The sequence below is a fragment of the Aquarana catesbeiana genome, linkage group LG01 (genome assembly GCF_042186555.1).
Source record: "Aquarana catesbeiana isolate 2022-GZ linkage group LG01, ASM4218655v1, whole genome shotgun sequence".
Lineage (NCBI taxonomy): Eukaryota > Metazoa > Chordata > Amphibia > Anura > Ranidae > Aquarana > Aquarana catesbeiana.
The window spans coordinates 335391874-335416256 of NC_133324.1; the positions used below are offsets into that span (position 1 = coordinate 335391874).

Consider the following 24383-nt stretch of genomic DNA (forward strand, 5'->3'; position numbering starts at 1 on the left):
TCCAAGCAACCTCTGCTGTCAGAGTACGGAATTCAATGATGGACATGAGGCACTTGGCAGCAGAAGCGGAGTGTGGGGGAACATCAAATAACCTTTTAAAAGAAGCCACAAACTCAGGGTAACTCAAGACAACAGGTTTCTGCGTCTCCCATAGAGGGTTTGCCCAGGCCAAGGCTCTCTCAGAAATCAAAGATATCACGAAACCTACTTTGCTTCTGTCTGTGGGAAACGCCTGGGGCAACATCTCAAAGTATATCTCGACCTGGTTGAGAAACCTTCTGCATTCGACTGGATTGCCCCCAAATTGCTGGGGAAGCGGAGCGGAACCAGACATACCTCTTATAGAGGTAATACTCGAGGCGGGTGCCTGCATATAGACTGGAGCAGCCACAGGGATGGCCTGCAACACAGGTTGTACTGGAGAAGCCACAGTGGGAAATTCCAGGCCATGGCAAACTGATCCATGCAGTGATCCAATCTGGAATAAATATTACCAACAAGTGGATTGACTGCATCTTCTGAATTCATGGCCTTCGCCTACTGTCAGAAACCATGTATCAGACTGAAACAGAAGTACAGTTAAATCACACTTGTTTAATAACAAAAGTAAATAGAACAAGCGTATTCAAAACATAGCCAAAGTTCGGTAACCGTAACAGATAATCAAACAAGCCAGAAAGTCAGGAAGCCAGGGAACAGCGTAATGGAACAGCAAGCAGAATCTGGAGCCAGAAGGAATGCCAGCCACGCAAGTATTTAACAGGAACGCAAGAGATAGTCTCTGTGATAATGACCAAGGCGAAGGCAGAGATCATCTGGGCTGGACGGCTTAAGTAGGCAGGACTGATGAGCAGGATATCATCAACAGGTGAGTCACTGTGGAGAGATAGGAGGTGGCAATTAGCCAACAGCTGAGCATCCAGCTCAGAGGAGGAAGGGCTGAGCCCAGCCCTGACACCCATAGACTTACTATGGGGCATCCATTGTATGCGGTCCCTCCTATACACTGAAGCAGGTGCTGGGACCCAATCATGTGACTGGACTGGAGTGTCCCTACATTAGGTAAGTATACATATCTTTCCTTACAGGGTAGTTAGCATAGGGTTTAGAATAGGGGTGGGAGTAGGTTAAGCTTAGCTAGGTTCTGACTGGGCTTCTAATTTAACCATGGGTATATAGTGTAATGATAATGCCAACTGGGCACCCCAGATTATAACTATAATCCCAAGAGCGCATCTCCATAGTCATTTAACTTGAGTAAACAGTTTGCTAAGGGTCTGGACACTTCAAAAGAACTTTGGAATAACATCAATTATTCTGCTGACCGTCATTTAGCAGATAACTAATAAACAGGGATTTGCTAAAACTGTAAATATCTAATTGAATGCCTTAACAGGAGGTCTAAAATGGAACATTGCAGTATATCAGGGCTTGCTTATCATCTCTGTGTCTGTTAACAATAAACATCTACACAGGTTATCAGCATTTATCACTGAGAGAATTGGGATTAAACCATCATAAACCCTCTTAATAGAAATTAACACAGTACACATCTCAGTCTCATGCTAATAGTTGTCATAAAACCTTTAAGTCCAGGCTAAGTAATTACAATATTACACAGATAACCGTCCTAGCTAATCACTGGTCGCAAATAGTTTAGCCAGGGGTAATTAGCACATACACATTTCTGTCTATCTCTTCCTGGAGAATCCAAACTTCAGTATATTCTATAACACCTGAGATGATAATAGTAAAACCAGAATAAGGACATAATTGCCTGTATCAATTAATCAGCAGTACTTTAAGTCCAAACACCACTATCCTAAGAGTTACTGGAAACAGATTAGGCCCACTACCTCTCCCAGGTTAATTAGGCACCTGATATCAATATTTATATTCAATCAAACAGTAATTCCATGCTGGACAATAATATACAAGTTTCCAGAACGCAACCTATAGGTCAGTGATGGCGAACCTTGGTACCCTGGATTTTTTGGAACTACATTTCCCATGATGCTCAACTATACTGCAGAGTGCATGAGCATCATTGGAAATGTAGTTTCAAAACATCTGGGGTGACAAGGTTCGCCATCACTGCTATAGGTATTATAAGGTATTAATATGTGTATAAAACTGTATTTGAGGGAGGGAAGATACATATGACATCCCATCGGCCCTTCCTCAGACCTTCTGAGTGGTCAGATCATTTCTGTCCACATCCTCCTCAGGGACCAGAAAAGAGAGACTGATCAGTAGTCTGGAGATCGCTAGGTGTTCAATATAAATCCATACATAAACAACAAAATTAGTGCAAGCAACAATTTATAAAGTAATAAAGTGCCACCAGTATTAAAGTGCAATAAAAAAAAATCCAAAAAAAAAGTGTGCTAAATAAGTCCTTAAATCAAAGTGTTTTGAATTCTTGTTTAACGTGCTATGCACACTTCATGCAAATATAAAGTGCTGTATCAAACAGTGTTCCTCCGTGTCTCCACGCCATAACCCCCTCTCAGGCTATAACTCACCAGATCCCTAGACACAGGTTTTAAGTGGGTCTAATGCCCCGTACACACATTCAGAAATTCCGCAGCAAAAGTCTGATGTGAGCTTTTGGTCAGAAATTCCAACCGTGTTTATGCTCCATTGGACTTTTGCTGGCAGATTTCCAACCAGCAAAAGATTGAGCGCAGGTTCTCTATTTTTCGGTCGGAAAAAGTTCTTATCTGAAAATGCATTCGTCTGTATGCAATTCAGACGTGCAAAAAATCACGCATGCTCACAAACAATTCGACGCATGCTCAGAAGCATTGAACTTCATTTTCTCGGCTCGTCATACTGTTGTACGTCACCGCGTTCTTGACGGTCGAAAGTTCAAAGAACTTTTGTGGGACCGTGTGTATGCAAGGCAAGCTTGAGCTGAATTTAGTCAGAAAAAGCATCCAAGTTTTTTCTGACGGAATTTCTGATCGTGTGTATGGGGCATAAGAGCGCTTTATGGGACATTCAGACAGCATAGCAGTATGGCCAGCTGACTTGCAGTTCCCTTCACTGCCCTTCCAGTTCAGAAATGGAAAGCCAAACACAAGATCATTATACAACCCATTTATTTAATAAAAAGACAATAAAGGATAAAAATATTCCACTCGCATATCTCGGTGCCCCAGCCGACACCTTCGGAACCGCCATCCATTCCTACAACAATATGGTGAACCGTTGTGCGTTCCACTATCCCAGAAACACCGTCACCAGATGTGACATCAGACACGCTGCGTCCAAGTCTTTACGTGTTTTGCTGTGAACATCGTCATCACGGCGCCGACTAAAATGTACTGGAGATTTTAGTCAACTAAAATACAACTAAAACTAAAAGAATTCATATGCCTAAAATATGCCGAAAACTAAAATGGCATTATAGTCAAAAGACTCTGACTAAAACTAAATCGAAATGTGACGTCAAAGTAACACTGCTATCTATGTGTATCATGGACAGTGCAGTGAGAGTTTGACCAATCATTCATCACAAGTTGGTGAAGGTGGCCTTGGGTCTGACACCTCGTCCATCACATATAGCTGCACACCAGTACACAAATAATTCAAGCTTTATATAAGAAGAGTGGAGAATAGGGTGCTCTGGATAACAAGAAAAAAAGAGAGAGAGGAGCGCCTCTAAGTAAAATGCTTTATTCAATGTAATAGAAGGAAAAATAGCCACTTACATATTGGCAAAGAACAGGGCTCTCCACAAAACGATAACTGCTGGTGGGCTGCAGATGGAGCGCAAGCTGGGGAAGTGTCGCTAGTCCGTGGCCGCAATGAGGGCAGAGGACCGGGCTGGGAACAGCCGCTCATGCAGAGAGGGAGAGGACAGCCAGGTAGAAGGAGACACAACGCGTTTCAGAGCATGTGCACCAGCCATAAGGCGCATGCGCGCTCCTTTCTCAAGTGTGATGGCAGAGAAGAGACGGGAAAGCATTTATGTGTGTGTGCAAAACAACACGCAACTGGCCAAAAAGGGGAGCTCTATAAGTGGCATTAATAAAAACAAGACATAGCACAATATAATTGGGAAACATAACTCCAAAATTAGATGAGATTGAATTGCAATAACAGTTTAAGAATTAAAATAGAATTAAAATGATAAAATTACTGATAGAAATCCAGCTGACCTACCCTAAAAAAAAGGTATGTATGAAAATAAAATAAAAATAAAAGTAAAAATAAAAATAAAATAAGAATAGGAAAAATAAATGAAGAATGAAGAATTCTGAGCGCCATTCTTATATGCTTTTTCTCTGGATAACAAGGAGACTTTAACAAACAGTACACGACTGGCTCTTGCAATGTGATTAATGCACTAAAGCAGCACTTCAGAAGAGGGAAGCACACTCTATAGGAAAAACAAAGCAGAGAAGAAGGTGCTTCTAAGTACAGTAATAAAACACTTTAATGACAAGGAAGAGTTGAAAACACTTACAAGATGGAAGTGAAAAACAGGTATATCGATGAATCCATAACGTCCAGCTGGATGCCTCCTGGAATTAAAGACAGCTGCAGGTAGAAATTTCGGGCTGGTTGGCACCAATGGGGGTTATTTATGAAAGGCAAATCCACTTTGCACTACAAGTGCAAACTACAAGTGCAAAGTGCACTTGAAATTGCACTGAAAGTGCACTTGGAAGTGCAGTCACTGTAAATCTGAGGGGTAGATCTGAAATGAGGGGAAGCTCTGCTGATTTTATTATCCAATCATGTGCAAGCTGAGATGCTTTTTTTTATTCTTCTTGCATGCCCCCCTCGGATCTACAGCGACTGCACTTCCAAGTGCACTTTCAGTGGAATTTCAAGTGCACTTTGCACTTGTAGTTTGCACTTGTAGTGCAAAGTGGATTTGCCTTTAGTAAATAACCCCCACTGTGTCTCTAATCCAGGAAGGAGAGCCATGCTGTCAGGGCCAGCATGAAACGCAGGCAACTGGAAGTGATGTCAGAGTGGGCGGGACATATTTTGGAGCATGCCCAGTCACTTCTTCTTCAAACCAATTGAATTCCTGGATTAGAGACTAAGGGGTTGATTTACTAAAGGCAATAGACTGCACTGCTCCAAAACTTAGCAAATGAAGCAAAGAATACCCAATTACATGCAAAGAAAAAAAAAATGCATTTTTACTTGCACATGATTGGCTGATGAAAGTCAGCAGAGCTTCTGCTCATTTACTAACCTCTGGAGCAACTGCAAAATTCTTTTGCCTTTAGTAAATCAACCCCTAAAGCCACGTACACACGAGCGGACTTTTATACCGGACTGGTCCGACGGACAATTCGACCGTGTGTGGGCTTCATCGGACCTGCAGCGGACTTTTTCGGTCGAAAATCTGACAGACTTTAGGTTTGGAACATGTTTCAAATCTTTCCGACGGACTTGAGTCCGGTCAAAAAATCCGCTCGTCTGTATGCTAGTCCGACGGACAAAAAACGATGGTAGGGCAGCTATTGGCTACTGGCTATCAACTTCCTTATTTTAGTCTGGTGTACGTCATCACGTACGAATCCGTCGGACTTTGGTGTGATCGTATGTAGGCAAGTCCGGTCGTTAGAAAGTCCGTCGGACCTTTGTTGTCCAACCGTGTGTACGCGGCATAAGTGTTATAGTGGGGTTGATTTACTAAAGGCAAATAGACTGTGCAGTTTGCAAAGTACAGTTGTACTCTGCAAGAGCAGTTGCTCCAGAGCTTAGTAAATGAGCAGAAGCTGATTTCCACCGTCCAATCATGTGCAAGCAAAAATGCTGTTTTTTTATTTTCCTTGCACGTGATTGGGTATTCTTTGCAAAGAGAACCTTTACCTCATGATTGTATGACAGACGTCAGCAGAGCTTCTGCTCATTTACTAAGCTCTGGAGCATCTGCTCTTGCAGAATGCAACTACACTTTGCAAAGTGCAGAGTCTATTTGCCTTTAGTAAATTAACCCCACAGTGTTTCCCACCACTGGTCGGCTGGAATCTCCACCTGCAGCTGTCTTTACTCCCAGGAGGCATCCCACTGGACGCTATGGATTCATTGATATGCCTGTTTTTCACTTCCATCTTGTAAGTGTTTTTATCCCTTCCTTGTCATTAAAGTGTTTTATTATTGCACTTAGAAGGGGACACTTCTTGGGCTTCCTCCCTAGCAGTCCATCTCCTATAGTGACCGGGAGCAGACCAGCGTCACGGGGGGGCCCTCAGCCTAACTGATGGTATGGAAGAGGTAACACTTACTGGGAGTGAGGTAACGGAGGTACACTGGCTGGTGGAGTGACGCCGTTGCCCCAAATGCAACATATATAACACACTCAAAGTAGGGCTATGGGACGACTCATGGAAGAGGGATTTGGTTTTATACTACTTTCAGTGTCAGCTCACCTCTAAGTTGGGATATTGGCTTAAATTAGACTGTTCACATGACCGCAGTTCCTGCCTTGTCCAGGGCATTGATGAGCATGCTCTCGGGCAAAGGTATCCCCAGTGTATGGGTACAGTAGGCCCCGCCCACAGTGCCTGGCCTAGCCCAAGAACCTGTGGGCTTACAATAATGAGGAACACTCACCACTGCACGACCCACAACATGCAAAAATGCAAGACATTTTCTGAATAAAGGAGGTCTTGAGCGGATGATTCTCTATGCTCACTGCTCACTGTACAAGAAAGGAAGTCACTGCAGCAAAGGACATACTGTATGTAGCATGGACTACAAATAAAAGTTAGAGCATCTCCAACAGTCCTCTAGTCCTTTCATATGAATCAGTACAGGTTGTCCTTTGTGATTGACTCAATGCTATTCCTATTAACCGCTTGCCGACCAGCCGCCGGAGTTGTACTGCGGCAACATGGCTCGGCTGCACGAATCGCGTCAAGTTACGTTGCTTCTTCTGGTGGCCACTAGGGGCGTGCTCGCCCCTGGAGCTGATGCGAGTGCCCGGCAGTCTCGCCGGGCTCCCGCGATCGCTCATGACGCGGCAAGAACACAGAGATCCCGGTTCTCTGAGGGGAGAAGAGACAGATCGTGTGTTCATACATCTCTTCCCCTAGCAAGTCCCATCCCCCCTTCAGTTAGAACACACACTAGGGAACACAATTAACTCCTTGATCTCCCCCTAGTGTTAACCCCTTCACTGCCAGTGACATACATAACATTTTTATTGCACTGATCGCTGTATAAATGCCAATGATCCCAAAAATGTGTCAAAATTGTCCGATGTGTCCGCCATAATGTCGCAGTCACGATAAAAATTGCAGATTGCCGCCATTACTAGTAAAAAAAAAAAAAAAATAATAAAAATGCTATAAATCTATCCCCTATTTTGTAGATGCTATAACTTTTGCGCAAACCAATCAATATACGCTTGTTGCAATTTTTATTACCAAAAATATGTAGGAGAATACATATCGGCCTAAACTGAAAAAAAAATGTGCTTTTTTTTTAAAAATGGGGATATTTATTATAGCAAAAAGTACAAAATATTGCGTTTTTTTCAAAATTGTCGCTCTATTGTTGTTTATAGCGCAATAAAAATAAAAACTGCACAGGTGATTAAATACCACCAAAAGAAAGCTCTATTTGTGGGAAAAAAAAGGACGTCAATTTTGTTTGGGTGCAATGTCGCACATTCGCGCAATTGTCAGTTAAAGCAACGCAGTGCCATATCGCAAAAAGTGCTCTGGTCAGGAAAGGGGTAAAATCCACCGGGGCTGAAGTGGTTAATCAAGTTATGGGCACTCCCTGGAATAGATGTTAATCTTTGGTGAAATACTCTCAAACGTTAGGGCCACAGTGACAATTAGATTTCTTTGCTCGTGAGAGATCCAACTGATTGTTGACAGCTTCACATCAGTTTGATTAAAGAGTAACTCCACTTTTGTTGAGAAATAAACAATCCCCTCTGAGTTATCAATGTACATTGAAGGGATTTTAACAAACTTTTTAGCAGAGTCCTACCTTTTGTTATTCTGAAGAAATATCTGTTTGCTTGGTTATTTCAGTGTACAAAGTGGATGAATGGGAGTGAAATTTTAATTATTAATCAGTTAATGTACTTGCAGTGGTCTAATGAGAAAAGTTACAGTATCAGCATACCTTTAAAAGTGATTAACCCTTTGGGAGTATCTCACCAAAAATTACATCTTTGTAGCAGACTAGAGGAAATGTGACTTTTACCTTAGTGCAGACTTCTGAGAAAAACAGTGAGCCAATCACATAAGCAGGGAATGTCAATTTTGGGGAAGTTCTGTACAATCTGTGTAAGGCACACCTACTGGTTGTCATTCTGTATTCAATTTTACAGAAAATACATTGCTGCAGATTGAAAAGGAAAGGTAATTTTTAATAACATTACATTTCAGTATGGCTCGTGTATCAATTGTATATGCTATGTTTTTATTTTATATTTGCTATATTTCCAGCAAAAATGGAGTTACTCTTTAAATGTGCTGTAAATTAGATGACTGCCAACAAGAGGTTTAATCTTTCAGTAGAATATAAATTTAATTACCTGGGTAACCCCAGCCCTAGGTTGGGTGCCCGGCTGGCTGAGCCCACCACAGGTAGGTACCTGATTACATGTAACCAAACACATTTTAGGTTTGATACATATTAAATACCATTCCGAAATGTAATTTAATGCCGCAATCCCTATTTTAGCTGGGGTTACCACCTGGCCCTTGTGTTATAGGTCTGGTAAGTACTTGTATTAGGTGAAGAGATTTTATTAGTTTGATTGATTTTATTAAAGAAAGTGATCAAAAGGCTATCAATTTTTATCAGGACAATGTGACTGATATGTTAAAACTGAAGATAAGAAATAGGCACAGTTGTGGATTTCTTGCCCGTTTAGACCAATAATTGTTTTTTAAGCAAAGCACAACAGTGAAAAATGTCATATTTTCATTATGAATGTATTCATACATTACCTATGTACCAAGTGGTCAAACTCCATGATAAAAGCACTACAAGAGATAAGACAAGAAACTTACAGATCTTCAAAAAAAAAGGACCAGCCTGTGGTTGTGAATTAGATAAGTAAATTTGCCTAGGCATTTATGAATTAGAATCTGAATATGTTTATGTGCCCTGGATACGTGCAGTTCTTTGAAAATGAGTTAGCACTGCAACGTTTGTTGCCCATTATGGAAATACTAATGTGTAGTTTACACAGACATCTCATACAGTATGTTATATTAGTACCACTTATTTTAAATGCAATAATACCAAAAAAAAAAAAGAATTTCAGGACAAGTAAATCTAGATTTGAAGTACCACACTGCTGCACTGAGCCCAAAAGGTGGGTTTATTTCAAACATAAATTCTATATAAAATCCAAAGCATTTCTAGGGCTATTCTCTGCCTCTTTATGGGGGCTGAAACACAACATAAAAAGTAAAAAAAAAATCACTAATATATAACTTTTATACATATCACTAATAACTTTTATGCATACCAAGGATATAAAATAAATGAAGTTTATAAAACCTCATATAGTACAGTGCAGTTATATATATCTCTAAAAACATTTAAAGTGATCATAATAACATAGCGTCAATGAAAACATAAATGAAGATACAATTGCAATGGTGTCCTGTGCTTACATACACAAATAAATCCAATAGTGATACAAAATAAACTGATGTGAACAGAAATAAAGTGTCCACTTCAACCTTTCATTGCTCTCTTCTTTGAACATGCATCTTGCAACCAATACCTTTCCACCCTGTGATAAATGTCCTCCTATGCACCGCCCCAGAACAATCCACAGTGATCCCTTTCACCACAAGAAAAGGCACACAAGCTCAAGCTATATTACAAGGAATCCTCCTCTGTCAACATGGATGACTGCTTGGGACTTCAGACTGCAGTGCCTCCCCTCCTCAATAGAGTGAAAGCAGGTTCAAGCCATCTCTCAAGGAATCCCTCTCTGCCTATTTGGCTGGCTGTTCCAGATGCCAAAGGAGGATGATTTGCCAACAGAGAGAAAATTCTCACATAGTGTAATAAATTCTTATAAAGTAATTTATTAAAACAATCATTATACTCAACGTAACAAATGCATAAAAGCAGGCATCAAGACATAAATCCAGTCTGGTCACCAGTAAAATATGGGGTTAATTTACTAAAACTGGAGAGTGCAAAATCTGGTGCAGCTCTTTATAGAAACCAATCAGCTTCCAGGAAAAGGAGAAAATGTGAACACAGGGGTATCATACCGTATATAGTAGCAAGGAGAATGGGTGTTGGGACTTTTTAACCACTTGCCGACCAGCCGCCATCATTATACGGCGGCAGGTCGGCTCGTCCCCGCAAATCGCCGTAGCTGTATGGCGGCCCCTTTAAGAGCCATAGCAGGTGCGCGCTGTACATTGGGGGACCCGATGCATGTGGCCGGCGGCCATGATGTCCGCTAGTCACCCGCGATCGCGGGCACGAGAGCCAGAATGGGCATTTGTGTATGTAAACACACATATCCCTGTTCTGACAGGAGAGGAGAGACAGATCGTCTGTTCCTACTAAGTAGGAACAGCGATCTGTCTCCTCCTCTAGTCGCTCCCATCCCCATACAGTTAGGAACACACATGAGGGAACACATTTAACCCCTTGATCGCCCCCTTGTGTTAACCCCTTCCCGCCAGGGACATTTACACAGTAATCAGTGCATTTTTATAGCACTGATCGCTGTATAAATGTCAATAGTCCCAAAAAAGTGTCAAAAGTGTTCGATCTGTCTGCCACAATGTCGCAGTCCCGCTAAAAATCGCAGATCACTGCCATTACTAGTAAAAAAAATTTTAAAAAATTTTATAAATCTATTCCCTATTTTTTAGATGCTATAACTTTTGTGCAAACCAATCAATATACGCTTATTGCAAATTTTTTTTTTACCAAAAATATGTAGAAGAATACATATTGGCCTAAACTGATGAAGAAATATTGGTTTTTTTTTTTCAAAATTGTCGCTCTTATTTTGTTTTTAGCGCAAAAAATAAAAACCACAGAGGTGATCAAATACCACCAAAATAAAGCTCTATTTGTGGGAAATAAAGGACGTAAATTTTGTTTGGGTACAATGTCGCACGACTGCGCAATTGTCAGTTAAAGGGACACAGTACCGTATCACAAAAAATGGCCTGGTCATTAAGGGGGCAAATCCTTCAGGTCCTTAAGTGGTTAAAGTCCCAACACCCAATCAGCTTCCAGGTTCTATTGTCAATGCCTAATTGAACAAGATGAAGTTAGAAGCTGATTAGCTACCATGCACAGCTGCACAAGATTTTGTACTCCCCAGTTTTAGTAACCCAACCCCTAAAAGCCCTGTGTACACAGGAATTAACAGCTGGCTCACTCTGTGGGGTTGATTTACTAAAGCTGGAGAGTGCAATATCTGGTGCACCTGTGCATGGTAGCCAATCAGCTTCTAACAAGCTTCAGCTTGTCCAATTAGGCTTTGACTTAAAAAAAAAAAAAAACTGGAAGCTAATTGGTTTCTATACAGAGCTGCACCAGATTTTGCACTCTCCAGCTTTAGTAAATCAACCCCACTGTGTACTGGGACTTTTAGACACCACCTCCAGGTACTTCTGCCCACACTGTCACTCTGCCTCAATGCGTTTTGTTGCTATAGGCTCTTCTTCTGTTGGCAAATCAACCTCCTTTGGAATATGGAACAACCATCCACATAGGCAGAGAAAGATTCCTTAAAAGACAGTGTGAGCTTTGTTTTGAGGAGGGGAGACACTGCAGTCTGTAGTCCCGCGCAGCCATCAATGCTGACAGAGGAGGATTCCTTGTGAGACAGCTAGAGCTTGTGTGCTTTTTCTTGAGAAAGAAAGGCATTTTAGTCTAGTGAAAGCGGGTCATATCTTTCAGTGAACGTGAACACTGTGGATTGTTCTGGGGTGGTGCATAGGAGGAAATTTGTCACAGGGTGGAAAGTATTTTGTTGCAAAATGCATAATATTTGTTCACAGAAGAGAGCAATAAAAGATTGAATTGAAAACTTTGCTTCTGTTCACATCTGTTTATTTGGACATTTTGTATCACTTTTGAGTAATTATTGTATCTAAGCACATGATACCATTGCAATTTTATCTTTATTTATGTTTTCATTGACACTATGGTGGAGAATGATTTACTAAAACTGGTGAACACTGCATTGGGGGCAGCTGTGCATGGTAAACAATCAGTTTCTAACTTCAGCTTGTTCAATTAAGCTTTGGCATTAAGCCTCCGTCCACACTGCTGTGATTTGTCATGCGATTCGACAGTTTCAAATCACATGACAAGTCGTACCCCAATGTCGTGATGTAATTTATATAAGATGTAAAAATAAAGCATGAATTTAAAAATAAAACTTGATAGATATTATTATATGCTAATTATGTTTATCTAAAAGAATGATAACTGAATAAAAAAGTTATACTCAATGTAAATCATGCTAATAATAAAACTATAAGTGGATGAACATGGGACCTATAATATAATGGAGATAAAATACATCAATGATATGGATTATATGCATAAAAATAAAACGTAATAATAATAATAATATAATTTGCCATTTTTATTCACACTGTATGGGCTTAAATCAGTGATGTGCATGGTGGAAGTACCATTTAAGTAAAGCAGTATTTGGGAATGGAAATGTAAGTTTTTACCTGGACTAGTTCAACACAGATTATAAAAATCAACTTACATGTTAAATAATTTCTGGTTCCAGGCATGTCAGCAGAAGTTAGTGGAATCTTCAGATGAAGACCTTATCCTGTAAAGCAGAGTTAAATATCCTAAGCTGTTCATGTTTTCAAGTTAGTTCAACAATTTTCCTCTTTGTTACAACTCCAGTATTTAAAGATTTATGCAATCCATTGAGTTTTCCATATGTTTAAATAATTGTTTACATTTATAGACATTCATAACACTTTCTTAGAACTTTACGACCACTGTATGATAGCCAGGAAAACCTTAGACATATACAAATTACATCCCACACAAAAATATAGCTACATTGCTAAAAAATGTATTATCATTTTATTGAATACACTAAAATATACATTGTGGCCATAGTGAGAAGCAAATATTAGCACACTATTAGCATAAGAGTTTATGATACCTCACAATTGTCTTAATAATATTACCTGCAATATATATTAACGTGATGACATAAAGATTTAAAATAATTTAAAGCATGGTTTAAGCCAGTGTTTCTCAAACTATGTGCCCCAGCACAGTAGTGGGTGTGCAGCGGGGAGAATGAGAGCCGTCACTGTAACAGTTGAGCCGGGGGCACGGCCGTGGCGGCCGGCGCTGTTGCATTCTGGGAGTTGTAGTCCGCGCTCAAGCACAGAGGAAACGACAGCTCCCGGAGACCGGAGTCTTTGAGGCAAGGTGCGCAAGGGAGTTGGGATGTGTGACTGACTCGGGCTGAGGGGCTGGGCGCAGGCAGAAACTTTACCCCAGGACCAGGAGCATCACCCCCCTAGGAGGCTGTGGTGTGCAAGGACCTGCTAAGCTGAGCTACCAGGTGAGAGACCCTAAAACCCGCAGGTGACCCCCACATCCCATCCCCCCCATACACCCCATTTGCCCTGGCCCATTGATCATGCTGCATTTATGGGCACTGGTGAGGCTTCATTTATGGGCACTGGTGAGGCTGCATTGATGGGCACTGGTGAGGCTGCATTGCAAATGTTTTCAGATCTTTTTACATCTTTTTGGTTTAAATGTGTACAATGAAACAGTATTGAGCTATATAAGAACCTGTGTAGATAATGTTATAGTGGGCAAACACATCAGGATTTTTTCTAATCAGAAGCCTTGAATGACGAACAAAGTTTGGTGTCTCTTGAGAAAATGGGATATTGCCTTTAGAAATGATGATAGGCTTAAGTATAGCGAAACCAGGGCAAACCTAAAGAGAGGTATAAAAGAGGCCAAATCTAAAAGTAAAATTGAGGAATATTTTAAGGGAAAACAACCTACAAGAAGGTCAGAAAGGGCTACAGCATCTTCTTAACTACAGGGAGAGCATGGGTACAGATGCAAAGCCAAGCATTCGACTAGCTGAGGAACTAAATAGTTTCTTTGCACATTTTGAGGTCACAAATTATCAGGAAATGTATTCCTTGGAGTTGGGTCTGAATGACATCACACCTTTTGTGCAGGAAAATGAGGTGCAACAGGCATTCAAGTCCATGAATACCAGGAAAGCAGAGGGTCCCGATGGTATCCCGGGAAGGGTCATTAAGGCCTGTGTGGATCAACTTGCAGGTGTCTTTACTAAGATACTTAATCTATTGTTATCATTAGCTGTAGTACCAACTTGCCTAAAATCAGCTTTCAATTATTAGTCAAATTCCAAAAGCAGCACATGTAGATAGCCTAAAAGATTACAGGCCGATTGTGCTAACTTCAGTAGTAATAAAATGCTTCGAGAGATTGGTGTTAAAACATATCAAAACAGCCTTACCAGACAATCAGTTTGCATATACAGTAGGGCAAACAGAAGCACAGAGGATGCAATTGCTGTTGCATTTCATGGGTCTCTAAGTCATCTAGAGTACCTTGGCAACTATGTAAGAATGCTGTTAATTGATTACAGCTCGGCATTTAATACTGCAATCCCAGATTTATTAGTTGCTAAAATCCTGAAGCAAAATTTGCCTTGATCCCTTTGCTCCTGGACAAAGGATTTCTTGGTGAATTGCCCACAAGTGGTCAGATTGGGTAATCATGTCTCCTCTCAGCACATCATTAGCACAGGAGTGCCACATGGTTGTGTATTGAGTTCCCTTCTCTACTCGCTATACTCTTGTGACTATGCCTTACTTTCCAACAAACAGTATCATAAAATTTGCGGATGACACTACCATAGTCGGTCAAATTAAGGGTGGAGATAGGAGCACTATAGGAAGGAGGTTGGTAGAATTGCAGAGTGGTGTGTGGAAAACAGCTTGTCCCTAAATATAGGAAAGACCAAAGAAATTATATTAGACTTTAGGAAGAAAAAGACTGACCTGGCACCACTTTACATCAAAGGAGAATTAGTAGAGCGAGTCCCTGTTTTTAAGCTTTTAGGTGTCTATATCACCGAGAACTTAACTTTGTCAACGAACATGAAAGCTGTTATCAAAAAGTGTCACCATTGTTTACATTTTTTTAAACTTCTTAGGAAACACGATTTAGACTGACTTACTCTATTCTAGCCTGGTATTCTAACTACATGTTAACAAAAAAGGCTGTTCTTCAGTGAATCATAAACATTGCACAGAGAGTTGTGGGATGTAAGTTTGTCTCTTTAGAGCTGAAAGGATAGTGATGCCCATCCTGGACATCATTTTTTTGAATTACTAGTCTTTTTGAATTAGTCATTTTCATGTTTCTCTAAGTACAGATTTTCTTTAAAAATTACATTCGATAATCTCTAGTAGTAGTCACATTCAACTTGATTTGTTGAAGGTGTTTCAAAGATTATCCAAGCTACAGCTTAGATTACCCAAGCTCTTCAGTTCTTTAGAGTAGCACAAACAATTTACCATGAAAGGTTGCCATGAAAGGACAGATGTTATTGTCCAAAATCAAGATGAGAGGTGTGAAATTTGTGGAATCACCCAGTTAACAAATGGTTAATACCATATGTGAGTATGAGTGCTTGTGTATTTTCCTGAAATTAATAAGAACTAAAGAAGTGGCTTGGATAAGCTTTGGAATGTCTTCTACAATGGAAAGACAAGTACAGTTAAATGTGACTAACTACTACTTGATACACCATGACCTTGAAAAATGAGAACCTTAAAAGACAATGAATAAACTTCTTAAATGTATCTTTTATGTAGAGCTTAATAATGAAGTATTTTGTAATATTTTTTGTCATTTAAGGAAGAAATGCAATGTTTGTGTGAAGCGTTGCAATGTTTTACTGTGTTCTGTAGGATACATTATTAGTAATGATGTTTCCAGAACAGACCACATGATTAAGCTTTCTTCCAAATGTAAAAGTTTCAGTTCCACTGTTCCATGTCTGCACAGTATAATAACATCAGTCTATATCTAGCCTAAAATGTAATAGTATTAATGCATAATGGGTCTGACATGCATACCCTTATGCATGTCACCACCTTTCAGAGTGTATATATGTTTTATTTTTATTTTAGAGAGTGGTGGTGTATACAGTACATGCTTTATACTGTATACTTTATACTCTATGCAAGAGATACACCTTGACCTTAAAAGAGACACATCATATGCTGGACACAAATAACATTCATGTCCATAATGGCATATCTACTAAATATAAATATGAATAGGCTATTATAAGGGTGCAGAATAAGAAAAGAAAAAGACTCCCCTCATCATGAAGAAGGGCCTATGCTGTCATGATAAAAATCTTTTAAATACATTCCCCAGAGAGCTGGCCAGGAGGAGGAGGAGAAAGAGCTGGATTCTCCCATGCAGTACAGGACACAGCTTCCTCTTGCTGTTAGGGAGACCGGAGAGTGCACATTGCTATCCAGGGTGCCACTATCACTGCTGCATATTGGCAGCCTAAATGGGATCTGAAGTGCTGAGTTTGGGGGTGACGACAGACAGGGTCACCTGGGTGCACAGCAGAGAATGGACTAATAGCTGTATTTGACCAGATGGTGAGCCTGCAATATTGCTGGGACTAGTGAAATGCTGCTGTGGGGATTTATTATCTTCTGTTGGAGAGACTGATCCCTTTAGGAACTGACCATTCAGCCATCCAGTAGCCTTATTTGCTGCCTGCAGTGTGACTGGATGTGTATTCAACCGTACAACTGGTCCCCAACGCTAGCGGGCTGAAGAGTTAGGACTACAGCTGCTACACAGATACCTTTAACTATTGTTTATGCTAAGAGGTACCTCTTAGGGGACATTGCACTATATTCTAGCTGTTCTCCTATAGTACACTCTAAACTAGTTATAGTATTATTATTCTCATTGGAGTTAATACTTAAATGTGTATTTAACCATACAACTGGTCCCCAACGCTAGCGGGCTGAAGAGTTAGGACTACAGCTGCTACACAGATACCTTTAACTATTGTTTATGCTAAGAGGTACCTCTTAGGGGACATTGCACTATATTCTAGCTGTTCTCCTATAGTACACTCTAAACTAGTTATAGTATTATTATTCTCATTTGAGTTAATACTTAAATGCCAGGGATGTCAAACTCAATTTTATTGTGGGCAGCATCAGCATTATTGCCCAAAAAGGGCCAGTTGTTTCTGTAAGACCATATAAATGTATCTACTCTTTATCATATAAAATAATTGCCATTGCATTAGATTATTACTGGTTTTAGTAATAACAGAAGACTTAAAGCTATGAAGGGCACGTGCACACCGTCATGGAGCACACTCACACTCCTGTAGCAAATAATGCAAGTCTGAAAAGGAGGGTCGCACACTGCTGGTATCATCCACAAGAAACTTTTTTGGAGACTGGACCCCACCCCCCTTACATCAGACGGCAGAGACAAGCCTCTACAAGGCTGCACAGAGAAGCACAGGATCTGGCGGAGGGGTTCTGTTCTCCTCTCTGCCGACTGTTGGGACAAGGTGAGGGCGGAGATGAGGGGATGCCGCAGCTGTAGGAGAGGTGCGAGGGCCACATTAAATAGCCTGGAGGACCGGATTTGACCAACGGGCCTTGTGTTTAACACATGCATTATACTGTATGCACTGTTTATTGCTGACTTTGCTGATCTATGAGTTAATCCCAGTCTAGTGGTACAGAACTCTGTTCTAAGTTACTTTGGCATAGTGATTATACTGTCTAGCAGACTGTGTTTGAACCTACCTTGTGTATGTTCATTTATGCTCAAACCACTATTTATTCTAACCTGTGCCAATACATTAATTTAATTTACCATCTAAACAGTCTTGTGTCTATTTCCTGATCCATAAATTCTAAGGTCTCTATACTCGTGTTCTTATAAGTGTTTGCGGTAAAAAACAAACAAAAAAAAAGAACATTCAACCAGGTGTGTCAAAGCGGCTGAGGATGTTCTTGGAGTTGAGGCGCAGAACAGAAAACCCAAATTACCAAGCAGCTCCAGCGGGGGTAGCGCTACATAACAAAAGTGTACCTGTCTGTCTGGAGTAGTAATCAGGGTTAATGACATCTGACACATGTCAAATGGAATATCACCATAAATTCTATTGTAAAGGAAACCATGCTATTGAAATCAGGAGATTTAAAAAAATCCAAATGATGTGTGTAATGTACAGCACGCTTCCTGTTTCTTGTCTGGTAAAATGCCTAGATTTATGACATCATGCACAGCTCTCTCTCTCACTCTCGTGAGAGTATGCCAGGAGAGGAGGGGGGATGAGCCAAAGGAGGGCCAATGAGAGCTTCAGAGCTGGAGGTGTGTGTCTGTGTAAATCCAAGAAGTGAACAGGCAGCAGCTTCAGCTGCCCACAGTTAAAATGGATGCTGTCAGACTTGGTGGAGGGAGATTTCTGCAGCATATTTGGCAAGTACAGAATCACACTATATATAAAATAATATGCAAAGTGGTTGGAGGGAAGCTTCAGAATGGCAAAGATATTTTTATTACAAATGATGTGAGCAGACTGCAGTTCCTCTTTAAAGAAAATCTGATTTATTGGCTTTGATACTAATTAGTGTCATGTTTAACAGTGTTAGTCAGTATGACAGCACAGACATTAGTTAGTGAACATTTGCAGGTAGCTGCCTAAAATGTAAAGTGCATTGTGTACTTAAGGGTTAATATTCAGTGATTCTGGGGTTAATATGCTGTGATGATGGCATTTTTGGTCAGGGGTGCTTCCCGTACAAGGGGGTATTTAAGCAGAAAGGTGTTGGACCAGGTGGTTGGTTGCTAGTGGGAGTTGAGGAGACCAAACACGCGAGATGTAGTGTTGCATTAAGTTCAGGAAAAAAAACCTTGCAGGACCTAATGTGGGACTTGTGAAAGTACACTACTTGTGAGGGGAAACTAGCTTGATTGGAAGGTATGAGCACCCCAGTGAAGCACAAATACAGCAATTAGCAGGAAGGGAGTTGGAGCTGCATTTTACCTGGAAATTATACCATTCTGTATACCTTTGTTGATTAGCTAAAGACTATTCGACACCTAATTCCTCAGTAAACTAAGTTACTGGATAAGTGAATCATCTGGTCTGAGTTACTAGTGTGATAAGAGAGGAAGAGTATGCTCCCACAATGAATGGGAAAAGGGAAGGATGTGTAAACCTTCATATTAAAGCGGAGTACCGGCCACATTTTTTTTCAGGTATCCGAGCATTATGCATTATTAACACAAAGAACGATTTTATATGTTTGCTAGTGGATGTTGATAATATATTTATTTTATACTCACAACTTAGTAAATCCTCTTCTGGCCGTTACCTTGATGATTGTGGGCATGTGAAGCCCAATTGCGATCCCTTCCTGGATTACCGATGGAGAGGTGCATGCTGGGTAACCAGCATGCACCTCTGGATATAGCGCTGATTATTTAGACAGTTGCCATAACAATGGGCGGCGACGGAGGAAGGTCCCGCCCTGTTGTTATAACAACCGCCTTAAATTGCATCATTTCCTGACGTAAAATACCGCAACTTTTGCTCACAGTACTGCCCACTGACTCCTGGGAAATGATGACTCACATTTCCCAGGAGCACAGGTGAAGGAGGAAGTGACGAGGAGCTCCGCAGACCAGGAAGTGGCAGATTAGGAGCCACTACACAGCAACAGGGCTTTCTGGTAAGTAAAAAAGCATCCCCCCCCCCCAAATGTTTCTTAATACTATTAAAGGTCTGTGAATATGCAAAACATTTTTTCAGGGTGGAACTCAGCTTCAATCTTATAGGTAATGAAGAGCAAAGAGTAAAAGGAAGTAGCCAGTTCAGGAGAGTTGGTGGCCGATGGCAGAGGTTTTGCTTGAGGGTTGGATTTGTGGCTGTATAGTCTACTATTTTGTTAGAGTTTGCTACGTAATGGAATGCAATAAGGGCAATTGCCTCAGCCCCCCCTGCCAAGGGTGCCCCAGACTTCCTTTATAAAAAAAAAATTAGACTTATTTTCCCTCAAGACTTCTACAGTGTGTTCATTGAGGAAATTGTCCAGTTTGCAGCCTTTGCCAAGCTCCAGTCATTTCACACTCCATCAAAACAAGCAGTTTTATTACATGATGAAGGGCTTGCTGATGCTTTTCTAGATGTTATTGTAGCTCTTAGAATAAATTTGAGAATGATGGTCACAAGTTGTTTTGGCGAAAGGTCATTCATACACATTCAGCAAACTGGCACTGATAAAGAATTATCGGAGAGCCATGAAAGACTAAGTGCTCAGTGCCTACTGGCTGTCGAGATCAGTGCCCTCAAGATGATACTGTTTGATGAGTTAGTTAGTTAGATTTTGCAGATGATAATTATAGGAAGAAAAACGTATTGTAAATATTATAGCGTGTTGCATTACTGTGATGTATGAATTAAACTGACAACAAGCAGCCCATACTTCTAGCACACTAGTATACAGTAATATCATTGTTACATACTGTAAGGTCTAACCTCTCCCACTTGTGTTAAGGCCAAGCTGTTCGTGTTGTGGAGGAAAAGGGTGATTCATCTCAGTTTTTTAGCAGATCTGGTTAAGTGGTGGGATTCAGACCACAAACAAACACAGACTCACCTAGCATAAAATAAATGCGTGGAAGGCCCCATATCTTAAACCCATGTGGTAATATACTCCACCAATGCAGCACATACGTTGCAGAACTAAAGAGGTCAACTGAAGAAAGTAAAAAATGTCCATGGGAGAAACCTGTTTGGTGGCATCTCTCATCACTTGTCCAGGTGTATTAAGATCTACACCCAGAACTAGGCAGAAGATGAAGTTGACTGGACAGTCTAATGGAAAACTGACAAGGTGGTAACCGTTCTTATTTTTGTTATCAATGGAAGCAGTGTAAGTACCTCAGTTTGACTTTTTATTGGACAATTGCAGTCGCTCTACAGAAAAACTCAGACTAAGAGAGGAATAAGCAACACAAAGGGGTTGATTTACTAAAACTGGAGAGTGCAAAATCTGGTGGAGCTCTGCATAGAAACAGATCAGCTTACATTTTTTTTGTCAACACTTTCTTGAACAAGATGTAGTTAGAAGCTGATTGGCTACCATGCACAGCTGCACCAGAGTGCTGCTGTGTCTCCTCCCCCAGCTCTTATGCAGCGGAGAACAGAGGGAATGTGAACCACTTATAAAAAAGGGAAAAAAGTGTTTATAATGTTTTTTTACATCTATACACAAATGTTTTGCTTTTCATTTCTATTTTAAACTGAATGGGTTGTGTTACAAGGTGTGGGTTTACATACAGTTTAATGTAGAAGAAAAGGCTAAGTAATAAACCAGGATTACATTCTTCTTCCTCTTTTCTTCCCATAACCCTGCGTATGCAGTTTAACCACCTCCCGCCCACGATATAGCCGAATGACAGCTACAGTGCGGGCCTTAGTTGCCGGGAGGCCATTAATAGACCTCCTCCCGAGCATGCGCTGTCACAGCTTGGCTGATCACAGATCGAAGTAAGGGACTGATCCCGGCCCCTTACCACATGATCAGCTGTCAGCCAATGACAGCTGATCACGTGATGTAAACAGAAGATCGGTAATCGTTTTTTTCCCCTCACACAGAGAGCCACTGCTGCCTTGTCTGTGCCCACCAGTGCCACCTGCCAGTGCCCACCAGTGCCACCTACCAGTTCCCACAGTGTCACCTACCTTTGCCCACCAGTGCCACCTATCAATGCCCACTAGTGCTGCAAATCAATGCCCATCAGTGCCTCATCATCAGTGCTACCGATCAGTGCTGCTTATCAGTGTCACCTACCAGTGCCCATCAGTGCTCTTCAGTGCCACCCATCAGTGCCACCCATCAGTGCCCATTAGTTCCACCTCATTGGTGCTCATCAGTGCCACCTCATCAGTACCCATCAGTGCTGCCTTATCAGTGCAGCTGCATCAGCACACATCAATGAAGTAGAAAATTTACCTGTTTTCAAAATTTTATGACAAACTGACAGTTTTTTTTTTTTTAATCTGTCTTTTTTCATTTTTTGTAGCAAAAAATAAAAAACCCAGTAGTAATTAAATACCACCAAAAGAAAGCTCTATTCGTATGAAAAAAATGATAAAAATTTAATTTGTGTACAGTGTTGCATGACCGCGCAACTGTCATTCAAAGTGCGACAGCACTGAAAGCTGAAAATTGGCCTGGGCAGGAAGGGGGTTTAAGTGGCCAGTAGGCAAGTGGTTAAATATCTTTTTTTTTTAACATTTTCTATATGCAGCCACACATCCACAAAGCTCTGATCTATCACGATCGGTGTGACTGCCGCAGTTGGTGGGAGGGGACTTTTAACCCCTCTGACATCAGCTAGGGCAGTGGACACTGGCAGGTGATGTTGCTGTTCTACAGTTCACTATTGTCAGCCCTGAGCCCTCCACAGTTCACAGAGGTGCCGAAAGCTTTACAGTCACAAGACTGAGTCCTAATACCTTCTTTATGCATACTGAGCAATGTTTTCTTGCATAAACTTAAACCACATTTCTGAGCAAGTCTTACTTACATTTTAGTAAATTAGGGTTTGATATTAGGATTTAGTTTGCCAATATTATCTTGCTTTAGGGAAACGATCTATTCAGTTTTTAATCCCAAAATATTGTAAAGCTCCCTAATTTTAAAAACAACATGAACTCTTGTATGTGGATATTGCTGTACATTGCTTATTTGGTGCAATGCCATAAAAGCAATATATAAATAATACCCACATTCCTAAAAAAATATATTAACACATACCTGTACATTTTTTTAAATAAAACACTTATCAAGGTTTAAACACTTAACAAATGATGGACTGCTTTAAAGATGTGATGCAGAGCAGTTTCAAACATTCATACCAAAGCAAAATATATTCAACATTTGCGAACACTAGGGGCATTATATATAAATTAGAGAATGATGTTGGGTTTTATAATTTATAGGGATCAACTTTTCAGATCACATAAAACAACATACAGTATTTGAGTACAAGTAAGCAGATAAACACATACTTATAAATGCATTACAGATAGTGCTATGTACAGCGTACCATACATACCGATTTTATTGGTCTTATTCTCCTGTATTCACAGCTAGGTTCTTCTTCTGTCTTGTAAACCAACATTTGTGCAAGTTGAACAGTTGTTATAAGTTCCTTATCCCTTCCTGTGATGAAACTACTGTTATACAACATTGTGTAATGCAGGTCAAACAATGCATGAAAGGGAAAAAAAAAGTAATGATATCACACATTCAGTACTTATGTCACTTCCTAACTAAAGACAAAAAAAAACCCAAAAACATTTTTTCCATACTAAAATATATTTAACCACTTGCTTACTGGGCACTTTTACCCTCTTCCTGCCCAGGCCAATTTTCAGCTTTCAGAGCTGTCACACTTTGAATTGCGCGGTTATGCAACACTGTACCCATATGAAATATTTATTATTTTTTTTAACATAAATAGAGGTTTCTTTTGGTGGTATTTAGTCACCACTGGGTTTTTTATTTTTTGGTAAACAAACAAAAAAATACAGAAAATTTATTTTTTCATAGTTTGTTATAAAATTTAGCAAACGGGTAATTTTTCTCCTTAACCGATGTGCGCAGATGAGGCAGCACTGATAGGCTGCACTGATGGGCACTGAAGAGGCGGCACTGATGGACACTCCTAGGTGGCACTGATGGGCACTGATGAGGCGGCACTGGTGGGCACTGATGAGGAGGCACTGATGAGGCTGCACTGATGGGCTCTAATAGGTAGCACTGACAGGCTGCACTGATGAGGAGGCACTGGTCGGCACTGATTGGTAGCACTGATGGGCACTGATTGGCAGCACTGGTGGGCACTGTTGGGACTGCACTGATAATCAGGACACTGATAATCAGTGCCCTGATTATCAGTGTAGATGTCCCTTTAACACAATCCGGTTATCGGCTCTCCTCTCCCCTCTTCAGGCTGTCAGCGTGAGGAAAGGAAAGCCGATAACTGGCTTATGTTTACATCGTGATCAGCTGTCATTGGACACAGCTGATCACATCAGGGCCACTGTGATTGTCCGAATGACTCAGCAATCACAGAGCTCACTGCCCAATTGCCGCAGGGGGAGCGCCGTCAGCGCGACCATGGGAAGACATCGATGTACGTTCTCCCGGGAATGTAAGCCAGCGCTGTAGCCATCTTTCAGCTATAGCACAAACGGGAAGTGGTTAACTACCAAAATAAGTGGTTCCTCTTATCCCTTGTTTTCAGTAGTTCTTATCCCT

General features: G+C 40.8%; 1 protein-coding gene across 1 annotated transcript in view; it reads right to left on the bottom strand.

Moving 5' to 3' along the window:
• The window catches only part of LOC141145199 (Fc receptor-like protein 5), a 346484-nt gene extending 323155 nt beyond the window's left edge, over positions 1–23329 (bottom strand). The window contains exons 1-3 of the mRNA XM_073631678.1: positions 23176–23329; positions 12719–12787; positions 8946–8981 (exon numbers count right to left, since the gene is read on the bottom strand). Of these exons, the coding sequence (XP_073487779.1) occupies positions 8946–8981; positions 12719–12746 (64 nt within the window). The 5' untranslated portion in view covers positions 12747–12787; positions 23176–23329. The remainder of the gene's footprint in view (positions 1–8945; positions 8982–12718; positions 12788–23175) is intronic.
• Positions 23330–24383: the final 1054 nt, after the last annotated feature.